Raw genomic sequence first — 13,765 nt, 5'->3', positions numbered from 1 at the left:
ATGTACATACAGTCATGTTAAGGTTTAACATTAATACATACATGCAAAATACCCTGGGTGTTACAATAAAGTATTCACCATGTTTTTTTCTGACTTTAACGGGTGGCTGAGATGTCAACCCACAGTTTTCATAGGTTATTTGTAAGCTGGAAGAACTTTAATGTAACATCAGGTAGGAAATTAAGCCAGTCTATGAAGTGAAGCTGTGTTAATGAGATTAAACGGGAGATGAGTTGTTAACTTTCTGTTCCTTCCGATGATCTTCTCATAGATTCGTGGAGAGCAGCACGTGATACCATCTCATCTAAAGTGATTAGTCTAACTGGGAGAGGCACTATATTCATGCTTTTTGTTTGTTGCGCATGAAGAGATTTCAATAGATAACCAAATTATTCTGAACTATGTTGGTTAAACCTGCCATGTGAGAGAGGCTTAACAATGTGCTGTTGTACTGTATTGTATTAACCTACAAACATGGAAGGTCATTAGAAATTATGCATCTCTAGTCACGGAGAGTGCACTAACGTTGGTGCCAAGCATCATATTCAACAGCCTTTGAGAACCTGACAGGTCAGCTTTGAAAAGATTTTACCAGAAGCCTTTTCACACAAGTTTCACACAAAATCAACACTTTGGACCCAAAACATGTTTTGCACAAATCTGTCCTGTCTTGGTTTTGTCCATTATAACCATCCATGCGACAACATCTCTGTTATAGCAGAAAATTGTTTCCTCTTACATTTAATCTTTATTATTACTGTCATTGTTTATGTCTTATATGTACTGTGTTTTTTATACTGTTTTTATACCTTAACCTTTTCTCTCAATATTAACCTTTCCTTATTATTATACTCATTATATTAGTCTGTTCACATATGTAGGGTTTAGTTTAGGTCAGAGCTGTGAGATTGTTTAGTGTTTTTCCCCTCTTGTTGTTCCTCTCCTCTCCTTGAATTTTCCTTCAAGGCCGGGAGAGGATCTCTGTTCCCCAAAACATAGAAACCTAGACTGTGTAAATGATTATGCATCCCTTTGCTCGGGGCCAGGCACCTGAAGCTACCCTAGGCAGCAGGTCTCTGGACCAGCTGTATATGGGTTTTAGTACTTCTGTTTATTCTCTTTTATTAATAAATTCTTCAAAGACAGAGGTTTGTTGTAACTCAATTATTTGCTTAATCCCTCACCAGCTCAGCAACATACAATTTCCATGATAATCTCATCACAGCGTACCTGAAAATCAAACTTTAGGGGGCTGTAATGCCAGAGGTTTTCAGTGTCTTTACAGGTTTAGAGTCAAGTTACATGACGTGTGTCATAGTTTCATTAGACCTATGTCATCATATCTATGAAATAAGGGGTGAGCAATGTGGTGCACAGACGCTAAGAATGGTGATACCATTTCAAAGGCACCAGACAAACACAGAGCTTTACATAATCAGATGTAGATAACTTCATCATGAGTGTCATTTGACACACAGCTGTGACAGACATTTTGTTTTCGTCACATCGATGGCTCCGCTCTTGGCTCCACATGGATGGAGGAACACAGTTTAGAGGTTTAATGTGATTTCTAACATGGAAATCAGCAAAACAAAGCTTTTGGTACTGTACTTGCGGTTGTCATCTTATGACAAGCAAGGGTCTCATTGACCACCAAGAATCATCTCAGGTCATGTGAGACTCTCAAGGCTTATGTGAATTTGTCATACATCTCATGTGTTTACACTTACACTATTGCAGACATCATTGCAGGATTTCAGATGCTATTGCAGAGTTCAGTGAGTGTAAACTATTTAAATACTGTCTTTCGTTCTACTTGACAGTAGTCCTCTGGAAAATATATATTTTGGAAAAACGGAAGTCTTATTTTTTCTATTATAAAGACAATGTATTAACAAGCTTACCTCTTCATGTATTTCATTAACAATGACAAGCCAATGTCATGTTTAATCCACCATCACAAATATGCCTCAAAAGGCTTTACAGTCTGTACAACTTATGTCGTCCTCTGTCTTTACACCCTTGAATTGGTTTAGAAGTGGGGGATCTCCTCCAGGACACAACAGCATGGGGTAAGTGTCATATGTAGAGCAGACAGAAGTAATAATAGTAACTACAACAATACCAATACACCTGCAGTTTTAAAGGAGATTGCAAAGGAGATTGCCTACATTTTCTGGAAGGGGCGAGGGGAGTTTAATTTAGTTTTTGTAAATGATTTTTTCTTCTTCTTTTACTTCAGATGTGGGGAATGCTTTTAATTGCATATATCTAAGGAGAGCCTAAATATTAGAAACATATTTCAGTATAAGCAATATAATTAAACATAAACAGTTTATAACCTTCATGAAAGTATGATTGATTGCAGGAATATTGTATTGGAACTGCATTGTTTTTTTAATGTGTGGGATGAGAGGCTAAAACTATTTATAAGCCATATCATACTTCGACACTGCCTGTGAAGAAACACAACTTTGGCCTACAGTGCTAGTTCCAGCCATCCAATAGGCAAATTTCATCATAGATGTAGACATGATAGGCATACATACACGTCATCTTTTAAGCACTAAAACCTCCCCACACACAAAAATAACAAGTCATACGTTAATTATATACTTAAATGTCGACTTCACTCTTCGCAGGAAATGCTCCCAGCACTTTTATTCACAGACAGGAGTAGCACTAACCGTGTAGTTGTGCTCTGTGGAGTGTATTTCTACACCTGAGCCCCTCCTCTCCTCGGTCTGGTCGCTGGAGGTTGATGTCACGGGCAGAGGGAGTCTTCAGGACAGGACTCAACTAGGCAGAGCTGGTCAGGGAAACACTGAAGATCTACTGAGGGGAGAAAAAAGTGGGCTATGTTGCAGCTAGGATCTTGTTTATGGACATTGTGGGAAGGCTGCTGATACAGTCCCGAGGGCTTGTAGGTATTTTCAATCTGAAAGGTTGAGGTTGCCTCATCACCGCAGTATTTTTAGATCACTTCTGAAAAGGAATACAAAAATGTCGTCTCCAAGTCCGGGCAAGAGACGAATGGATACCGACGTGGTGAAACTGTATCCTTTCCAGAACATAAACAAGCCCAAATACTAGCCAAGTCAAAGAGGATCGTTTTGTTTTATAACCAGTGTCAGCTCTCTAATGTGTTTTAATTACAGCGTTTGTTCCGGATGGCTGCTGTAATTATGTAAATAGTATATTCTACTTAGCTATGTGAGGTTAATAGATGTTGTAAAAAGTGTGTGTGTATGTGTATCTTTGTTTCTTAGCTAGCTAGCTCGCTGTTAAGTTAGCAGAATGGCGAGGGAGCTACACATACATGGTTTGTTTGTGTGAACTCACTCGCCTGTTAGCCATCGTTAGCTTGCTAACACATTAGCATTGGAGATCTGTCGCAATATGTATAAAGCTATGTGTTCGCTTTGAACATTGTTAGCCTTAGCTTGGAGGCGATAAGTTAGCATGTTAGCCAACAATATTCGATCCCATCGGACTGACAACACAATGTGAAGGATTAGCGAGGACTTTTTTACATTTTGGGAACGCTTCTTCGGAAAGACACATTTATTTTTGCGTGATTTGTTTGGTGACATTAACGTCAAGCTAGCTAGCTAGCTAGCTGTGTAGCATGCTATCAGCAAAAGAGAACAAATAAGGTCGATGTAGCGGAACAGAGACGATCTTTGACAAATGCAAAGTCGACAGCTAACTACATTCATTGACGTCAGAGAACAGGAAAATACTGATTTAGACCTTTTGTGCCTTTTATAGTATTTCCCAAATATAAAAAAAGCATGAACACTGGAGACAAAACATAAATTGTATTTCTAGTTACATGCGTGTTAACCAAAAACTATACAGTAAAAATGATGAAACCTAAATTTAATCTTATCTCAGTTTAACGATGCTAAATGGGGGAGAACAAAGTGAATGGATGTATATCCTTTAATTATAATTTATTCTCAATAACTTGACTCTCTTTGAGGTGTTATGTCACATCATGTTTTAATTTGTTTACTGCTGTCGTCGTCTTGTAATAAATAATCGTCGAAGGTCTTTTTTTCTGTTATTGCTAATTGCTTGTTATCAGCTGAAGTTTGCATGAAAGGGTTTCTGACGGCGTGAGTTGAATTGTTTTGTTTTTGTCCTGCAGCTAGATGCTGCTCTCTGATTGGTCAGCCTGTTACCATCCGGAACACGGTAGAGGGCGGGGCTTCACACAGCTGATCGAGGAACAACAAGCGTGCTGCATGGGGACACATGCAGGGGGGGGGGGGCTGGGAACATCCAGTCCATGGCAGAGGACAGGGCTATACCTCAACAGGAAACAGGCTCTTAGAATAGATAGACAACTTGTGCTGAGATCAAATTAATCAATTAGTTGTTGTGAGATTATTATTATTATATTTTTTTAGAAAGTTTGAGTTAAAACCTTTTTTAGAGTTAGACACAATCCATTTGAAAATAGATAATTTGACCTAATACACACAAACATGTATTTTTGTGGATTTTTTTAAAGTTTTATCAGTGTTTATTCACTTGTAGTAATTTCATAATGTAATACTTCCCTTTATTCCTGCCAGTTAAATGTTTTATTTAATCTCTATAATGACCGGGCATTGAACCTAATTAATTAATTAACCTTTACTTGAGAGCTATAATATACATGTTGTTCTGCCGGGAACTACATGTAACATGCTCAAGTACAGATACATTTAGTGATGCCCAGCTAAAATGGTATTCTTAAATGTTTTTTTGTCCTTTTAGTATATAAAGGCAGTGCTGCATGGTGATAACGAGGAACATTTTTAACACAGGGATGATTGTGGATCTACAGTCATGTAGATCAGTAGAGTTTTTTGTGCAGTTCAATTTCACAGATGGGATTAGAGCAGACAAACACAATGCTGTGGATGAATTTGGTTTAAATAAAAACAAAGAAAAAAAAAACCCTCTCCTTTATATTAGAAAATAGATGACAGTGCGCACATTTTTACTGCACACGTCTACATTTAAAACAGGTCTTATTTATAGGACCCATTGCCTCAGATCGCATTTAAGAGCTACTCTATCTTCTTGGTCATTGGGTTTCAAGCCTTTTTCCTATTGAATGACAGCTTTTTAAGCCTTCTTCTCTGCCAAATGTTTGCCGTTCTTTTGCCTCCTGACAGTTATGTAATCAGGCTAATCAAGTGTTTAAGGATTTATGACAAGATGATGAAACAGGGTGCGACAGGTTCTTGTGTGTTTTCTGTGGGGTTTTCCTCATTCATCTGTCATTGTGTCAGACTCGCACAGTTGTTGAATGAGTATGTTCGACCTTTCTGTCAGTTGATTGTGTCTCATGTCTCTTGTTGTCACCACGCGCTGTGATTATGACACATCTTCCCCACCCAAGTCACCTTTCATCTTCTCCAGCTGTACCTACAGATGAAAGTTCCCATCAGTCTGAATGCAGTACATTCATGCATTTTACTTTGAGCCTCATCGTGTTTGATAGCTGGTAGACCCTCCACGGATGTCTGAGCAATCAGGATTCTTTTCCTTTATGTTTATAGAGAATAATAATTTGTGGTGACTAACAGCTCTCTTCATGATTGATGGGCTGTTATCCCGAGCTGAGTGTCAGGTTGTTTTGTTGTTAAGGAGACCTGTTTGTTTCTCTGACCCTGCAGTATTGATCTCACTGCCGTGGCTCTTTTTATTGATCCCATGTCTGACCTCTGCTCAAGTGTGGTCAAGTTCACAGAGAGAGAATGAGGCAGTTTGACCAGACAGCAGCAGCTTGGCCTGTTTTTGTTTTGTTTTTGTTGAACTTGTCTTTAACAGTGTTTAAATTCTCTGCCTCTTCCTGTTGCTTTTTTTATTTTTTTTGTTTTTTTATTTTTTTTTGGGGCATCCCTTTTTCCTTAACCTGCCGCCAGCATTGAAAGCAAGCATGAGGTCACCATCCTCAGCGGACTCAATGAGTTTGTGGTGAAGTTCCACGGACCACCTGGAAGTAAGAGCCTCCTGAAATTTGTCCATTTTCACATTGATTCGCCCTCTCATTGACCAGCATTTCACCAATGTACTGTAGCTTTAATCAGCATCCAGTCAGTGTTCCTTGTAAGTTTCATTTTAACATCGTGGAAAATATTGTTTTGTGTGACACTGCTTTAGTCTGGGAGTGTGTTTATTGATTGATCTATCTTTTTTCCCCAGCGGCGTATGAAGGAGGCGTGTGGAAAGTCAGAGTGGACCTACCAGATAAATACCCCTTCAAATCACCATCAATAGGTATGAAATAGTTCTGCTGCGGTGAAGCCATGAAATCTCCATATTAAATCTTATGATTAAAACCTGCTTCCTCTTTTTCTAAAACAGGATTCATGAACAAAATCTTTCATCCCAACATTGATGAAGCGTAAGTAGCCCCGCAGTATTTTAGATATCACTCTGCAGTAGTCAGCGCTCATTTAACCAGTCAACATGGCAAAGAGTGAATTGGTTTTTATGACAGCAACCTGAGAGTTGCATACAAATAATTTCATAATTGTGAATGTTGCATGAAGCATGTCCTAATATGTTTAGCACAAAATAAATGATTCACACTGTGTGTGTGTGTGTGTGTGTGTGTGTGTGTGTGTGTGTGTGTTTTTTACTTTTCTTTTTTTTTTCTTGTTCAGGTCACCTTTGCTTTGCTTTGACAACCTCTGCTAGGCCATTACATTGTGCTCACAGTGTTTTGTCTTTTTCAGGTCGGGAACCGTGTGTTTAGATGTCATCAACCAGACGTGGACAGCTCTCTATGGTTGGTCACAGCCACTGCTCTCGTTGTGTCTGCTTTGTGTAGTTTTAAGACAGTAATAGTCAATAAAAAGCCACACAAAGTGAGCAGCTTATACCTGTACAGTATCAGAGGCACAGCGTCTTGGGTTAATCGGCTTACACTGGAGTGATAACTGCTGCTTGTATTGAGGTCATGTACTGATAGATAACAAGGTCCTGAGGCTGAAGCCCCATTCACACTACTCTGTTTTTGTTTGAAATGGAGTTTTAAAAGAATATGATCTCCGTCCACACCAGCGTTTTAGCTGCGTATCGTAGTTGATCTGCGTCTACATTAAAACAAGTGAAAACGCACAGCTAGTGGCCGTTCACATTCACTGGACATGTGCATGCCGGTGTAAACATGAAGCAGATGGTCTATTCTGTATTTCTAGAAGATTTGGCAAAAGAATAAAGTACCACAGACAAAGAACTACACCAATTTTCTTTTTTTTGCATGGACCAATAATGAGCTGGTACTAATACTGAATGTAACACAGGAGTTTAAAGTGACTTTGGCGGCAGAAAACGGACTGGGAGTTGTCGCAAAGTAAACTGCGACATGCACAGTACAAGTGTAGGCTAACTTATAAGTGTTATTTGCACGGTACAAGTATTTTAATAAAAATACTAAATCAAAACTCAGTAGCATTGTGTTTCTGCTTTGCATGACTAATAAGATTCAATCAGAGAGCCAAAGTTGAGTGTCTGTGTCATCGTTTCTAAAGTCCTCCGTTTTTGCCCGTCGCAAACGCTACCCGGAGTCTTAAATGGAAAAACGAGGCAGCGTTTTCTAACTTCTCCGTTTTAGTTCATTGTTTTTGTCGTTTTAGTCTGGATGGGAGGTGCAAACGTAGCAAAAGATCTCTGTTTTAAAATGAAAACGCAGTAGTTTGGATGGGGCCTGAGAGGACCCTAAACAGAGAATGGTGAACACGCTCACTAGTGAGCGTTACAATTAACATAAAACTCCTATCAATAGTGCCCAGATTTAGAGTTACATTTGAGTTTTTGGGCCTTTATGTGCAACATATGCATTAACTCCAAGTTCATATTTATCTACACAGAGCGTCAGTGTTTCAAAAAGACGTTTAAGACCTTTTTGAATGTAATGGCAAGTATTGTTTTAAAATTTAAAACCATCAGGGTTTTAAAGATTGGAGGGAGCGATTGGTCTTGCATCACAGCTGAAGTTTATTTGTTCTTTCTTTTGATCCACAGCTTTGTTTGTTTTTAGATATGTGTTGTGGATGTGAAAACACCCTGATTAGTATTTGTGTATGTTGCGGAGGTGGTGTGACACCGTTGTGATGAGTATTTAGCAGTGATGACTAACAGATGCAACAGTTGGAAAAAGGGAAGAATACAGTCAGTAATCTTGTTTGTACCTTGATTGAAGCAGTGTTATGGTTTTGTTAAAGTGTTACTGAAACCAGATCGTCACAATATTGCATACTGTGAGTTTCAACATGATAATTAATTTATATTGAAAAAATAATAACCGAGGTACTTTAATTATGTATCTGAAAGTTGTTTTAGGTTAACAGATAGACAACCTGAACTGCAGCTGTTGGTATTTTTAGATAAACAAAAAAGCCCAAAATGGTTGTAAAATCTTTAGTACGCATCAGAGACACAGCAAAACCAGACGGATGTACTTCCAAAATAATTTTCATGTAAACAAATATGTGTGAGATGCTAGCTTCTGTCAAACATGCACAATTGGCATGGATCTTTCCCTTACTTGCACCTTATACTAACAGACTGAAGCATATTTTCATTTTAGGACTTATGTTCTTCCTCTTTACACACATAACCAGAGCAGTTGTGTAATGGTTTCTGAGCACTGCCAAAACACAGATGACCTACGCTCAATACTGGGCATGAATGCATCATGAGAAGATGCAAAGGTAGCACTGAAACTGCTGCTGTGTTAGATGTAAATGTGTTCCTGTTTTTCAGTAAAGAATATAGTATTTGTGTGTACACACAGCAAGGCTGAAGTTACTATAGATGTCAGTATAATTAGATGATTTCTGTCTTTACTGAGGTTGATTACACCTAACTAAAAAAAACAATACAACCATCCAGCTGTTTGAACTGAACATTTCATCACAAGAGAGACCTCTAGTGGATCGTGTACCTACACACGGTGGAATGAGTCAGTGTTGGAGCAGCTTGCTGATATTTCTCTGGAGCGTTGTTCTTGTCTATACTGACTAATCTTTCTCCCAACATCCACTAGACCTCACCAACATCTTTGAGTCGTTCCTCCCTCAGCTGCTCGCCTACCCCAACCCTATCGACCCTCTGAACGGTGATGCAGCTGCCATGTACCTGCACCGGCCAGAGGATTATAAACACAAGATCAAAGGTAGCGTGGATGAGATGTTGGGATAAAAAAAAACGTGTCTGGTTATTTTTATGATATCCCCGTTTCTCTCAATGTACCTGCATTTGGGTAATATCAAATGTAGCCCTTGTGCAGTAAGGAGTCACTTTAAAATAATTCATCATAAACCATGTCAGAAATGATTGCAACTTGCAATCAAAATAACAGCCTGTATTTCTAATACTTTAGATCCAGGGTCTCTGTCATGTGTTGACATGACGTGTTAAACATAGAACAAGGTGTGTGTACATGGGAATGTTAATGGAAACAGGTTATATTTCAACAAAATTGGAAGTTTTACTCATTTGGACCAGACTTGGTGAGAACATCAGTTGACAAAATAACCTCAACTCAAGGTCCACAGCTTTCAGCCGTGTAAGCCAAAAAACATCAAAATGTAGCTCAAATATTTAACCGCATACTATAAAATCTGCAGAAGAAAATTTTAAATAATGTGTGTTTCCATCCTCTACTGTGGTGCAAATATTAGGAGTTGGTTCACCAAGATAAACAGTTGTTGGTACTAATTCTCCAGTCGGGTGCCTTTTAAACTTTTACGCAATGGGATGGAAAGAGCGCCTGTCAAACCTGAAACAATTGAAAACAATATGGCATTTCTGTTTGTTCCATTAATTAATTTGAGGAATGTTACAGTCTCAGTCACAGGTCAAGCGTGTGTAGGTTGCTAGGTTGCTGTGGATGTCACGTATGCTCAGTCTGTCTCCCTCTTGTGTGTCTTAGAGTACATCCAGAAGTACGCCACAGAGGAGGCTCTTAAGGAGCAGGAGGAAGGAGGTGGTGACTCCTCATCTGAGAGCTCCATGTCAGACTTCTCAGAGGACGAGGCTCAGGACATGGAGTTGTAGTGAAGGGGGGGAGATCCCGTCCCCTTCACCTCACAGCAGACTCTCATTTCCTAAAGAGCAGAAACTCAGTACTATATTCATATTTAAACAAGACAATTTTTTACAGCAACACAAGGATTTTTATTGCTACACAAGGATTTGCAGTATGATATTGCAGAATATTAACCCTTACTTAGGAATTCACGACCACCTGCCCCAAGAGCCTGTAGATCAGAAAGGAGTGCATCATTCATTTCCATGATCTTTAGTGGCTTCAATCGAGGCTTTCACACTGCTTGACAAGTCCAGCCTGAGCAGTGCCAACGCAGGAGGCATGACGACATGACATACTGTAGTTTTGTATTTTCTTCATGTCTTTATTCAAGCACTGCAGGATGACAATCCATGATTTCTGAGCGGTCTCAACTTCAAAATAGCGTGGATTTGCATTTTTGTTGAACTGTCAGCTTTCTTTCTTTCTGTTTTTTGTGGGACACCGCCGGCCCGAGGAGTTGTCATTACAACCATCACTTCTGAGGAGTTGAACACCAGAAGGGCCACAGCACAGCTGTGTGTCTTTTTCGTGTGCAGACTGGCGTGGCTGCGGACGACCTCTCTGACAGGACTGCCCTCTGTTCAAACCTGCTGACACATCACACACACAAACACACACCATCGAACAACCAGTGCATCAACCGTGATGACGCCACAGCATGTGCGTGTGTGCGCGCGTGCTCCTGTGTGCATGCATGAATGTAATCCAGGAAGAATCATGGCGTATTGATAACCCGTGTTGTACTGAATCCTGATGCTCAGCAGAAGAGAAGGTTCACAATCCTGATCCTTCTCCTCTCCAGCACCCCCCCCTCTCCGTTTTAGGAAAGTGTTTGTCATTCTCTGAGTATCTTTGTATATTGTGGCATGACCCAGAAGTAAAGTTGTGTAGGGCTTTGTGGAGCTGTAACGCTGTAGACATGGGGAGAACACCTGTGCACGGGGCCTCTGTGAGCCGGGTGGGGTTTATCCAGGTCCTTGTTGAATTGTTGAACTTTTAAACTTTGCCTATTGCTTGTGTTGAACTATAATAGGTGTTTGACTTGCGTAGAGATAGTTAGTTTCTTTTCTTTTTTTGCGGGTGGTGAATCCTATCATAATGTATGGTTTAATACTTATATACCACACTAGTTTAAAAGACTTTTTGTCCTGTAAAGATGAGGAGAGTTAATACATCTTTGTCTGTGGGATGAGTCTTTGTTGAATCAAATCCTCCAAAGACATTTTGCACCCCTGCACCTCCCCCCACCCCTTCTTATGCAAATGTTTCCATAAAAGATCATTTACATTGTCAGACAGAAGTGCTCTTCATTTCAGCCATTCAACACTGTCACATTTACGTTTTCATGCCGTTGATGGCCTGTTCTCCAAATGGTGGGACCAAAAACTAATAGATCTGCAAGCTTAGTTTATACATCTCCACATAAAAAAACAAAGGAAGCCCATTCCTCCTCAGACTGGAAGAGTTTACACTGAGGTTAAGTGAGAAGACAAATGCATAATGTTCCTCAGAGTGTGAAACTCTCAAGTGGCTATCTCAGATAAGGTCAAACTTAAATTCAGGCCCAGGTTCCTTCTTCTGGACGGTTTAAAAGCTTGTGTCCTGGTTGTTTACCTCTTTTGGCGCCTGTGCAGAGGAGGCGTTAACAGAGCAGTGACGGTTTACTGTTAAATTTCATGATGTTAGGCTGATCTGCGTTTTAGAGCAGACGTGAAGCAGACTTAATGCATGTTTGTAACATGCACTCATCACATCAGTTTATATTATGTGTTATTTCTGGAAGGAAACAAAAATTAGAATCAGCGTCATAATGGGCTTTTTCTTGTTTGGAGAAAAATTTATAAGAATCGAAAATTCAATTAATAATCCCTTTCATCATCATTTAAAAAATTATATAAGGATCTCTTCAGTTGTGTCTTGCAAGAGGGTTTACCTTTGAGAATTAACATAGATTGGTAAAACTAGCATGTTTTTTTGACATGGCATAAAAAGGTCATCTCATAAATAGCTGAGTTAAAATGGCTCTAATTAGCCTTGATTACCAAATATATGTTGGTGTAGGTCTACTACATGATGTCACTGTCAGTTGTCATTTGCAAGACTGTCCAGCCTTGTTTGTCATTATCTGGATTCATCAGTGTATTATGTATGTATTTTTTATTATTAATGAGACATATATTTGACGCCTATAATTAGTGTGAATGTTTTTATTTTTTATCTTTTAAGCCCTATGTCCAGGATACAAGTCAAGATATCCCTGATTTTTAAAAAAGCAAAAAATTAATAAATGTGCTTCCCTTGTAACTTGAAGAAGGAAATAAACAACAAAAAAAGTCAGTTTTTTTGCTTGTGTGTGACATTCTCTTAGATTGCCTCACCTGCTGAAGTAACTGTGTCTTTGCCATACATTCTCAAAATGTCCATTTTATTCGCATTGTCTGATGTGTTGAACTTATTTTTTCGCAGGGCTTGGGATTAGTCACACATGTTATGAAGTGAAAGTCATATGGTCGGTGTAAAGGGTGTGAAGTAATGTTATTGTGAAGTTTACGCTGACGGAATGATTATAACATCTGTCCACCCTCTGTCCACTAGATGGCAACCCTACCTGTCTCTCTTAAAGACTGCAGAAGTCTTTGCACAACGTTTTAAATAGGCTAAACTTTAATTTGTGATGACTCTTTTTCGTTCTTTAAACATAAGTGAAAACCCCAACCCATTAAATCATTGTGCTTTACATGTGATTCACATGACTCATATCTAGAAGAAGTGATGTGTCTTGTGTTTCTTTAATCGTTTTCATTAGGTGCGTTTGATCTCATGCGGCGCTGCGCAGCGCTGACTTAACGTGATGCGTGCTGGGCTTAAAATAAAGCATGCTGGTTGCAGTTGCTTTTCTGCGGCTGCATCAAGTTGGAACCATTGCACACTATTAGACTATCAGGTCGGCGAAAGTCAGCCGCAGTCATCTCGAATGCACCTACTGTTTAGGCTATGCATTGTTTAGGCCTTCTTGGATGTGTACTCCGAGAAAGTGTTTTTTCATTTCTGTGGAAAGGCCTTTTGACATGTCGCAGTAGGGAAGGTAGGCTACAGGTGTAAATGTCCTGGTGCATGCTGTCGCACTATAGTATATAATAAAAGTGAAAATGCTCATAGTTAGTCACCATGCTGAAAATATGATTTGCCATCTCATAATTTAGATATAGCCTAGTAAGTCAACATTTTGACATTTTATCTCACTTTGTCACTTATTGTGACAAAGGCTACTCCCTCATATGTGTCACGTACCATAACAATGTTTTTATCCTGCCTAAATTTTTTTTCTTTTCCTGGCAGAATTGGTTCCACAGTAAGTGTTTTTCTCTGTTTTTACATTTATATAGAGTCATCCCTATACTTTCCCCCTTTTATTACTGGTTTCTGATATGGATCATCTTCAATAAATGAATGAACGAAGGTGGACCTTCAAGAGGCCGACAGTCGCATATAATGATCTTATGAAAAATTCATTGTTGTGTGGCCATCCAGCCTCTTTATGTGCGCAACCAGGTTTCTTGTTTCAGCATCAGTTTTTTGACCACTGTGGTTATTGTGGTTCAGAAACTCATTATTTGTACAGCTTTAAAAAGTAGGCTAGTTTAAAAGAAATATTTATTTTAT

The 13,765-nt window shown here is 39.2% G+C and overlaps 2 protein-coding genes across 2 annotated transcripts in view; both read left to right on the top strand.

Annotated features, from left to right (window-relative positions):
• LOC123961427 (zona pellucida sperm-binding protein 3-like) overlaps nt 1-13,765 on the top strand; it is a gene marked incomplete in the record, with an annotated part of 791,580 nt that overhangs the window by 31,028 nt on the left and 746,787 nt on the right.
• On the top strand, nt 2,767-12,439 carry LOC123961453 (ubiquitin-conjugating enzyme E2 H-like). The gene is made up of 7 exons (XM_046036863.1): nt 2,767-3,056; nt 5,925-6,001; nt 6,205-6,279; nt 6,367-6,406; nt 6,741-6,793; nt 9,056-9,184; nt 9,944-12,439. The coding sequence occupies exons 1-7, from the start codon at nt 3,004-3,006 to the stop codon at nt 10,066-10,068; spliced, it is 552 nt and encodes a 183-aa protein (XP_045892819.1). The 5' UTR covers nt 2,767-3,003; the 3' UTR covers nt 10,069-12,439.

This window comes from Micropterus dolomieu, linkage group LG22 (genome assembly GCF_021292245.1).
Source record: "Micropterus dolomieu isolate WLL.071019.BEF.003 ecotype Adirondacks linkage group LG22, ASM2129224v1, whole genome shotgun sequence".
Lineage (NCBI taxonomy): Eukaryota > Metazoa > Chordata > Actinopteri > Centrarchiformes > Centrarchidae > Micropterus > Micropterus dolomieu.
This window is presented reverse-complemented; position numbering and strand designations above follow the sequence as displayed.

Coding starts and splice junctions, on each gene's coding strand:
- LOC123961453 (XM_046036863.1), top strand. CDS start 3,004: ATGTCGTCTCCAAGTCCGGGCAAGAGACGAATGGATACCGACGTGGTG. Junction 6,280..6,366: donor CTTCAAATCACCATCAATAG/GTATGAAATAGT, acceptor TTTCTAAAACAG/GATTCATGAACAAAATCTTT. Junction 6,794..9,055: donor GACGTGGACAGCTCTCTATG/GTTGGTCACAGC, acceptor AACATCCACTAG/ACCTCACCAACATCTTTGAG.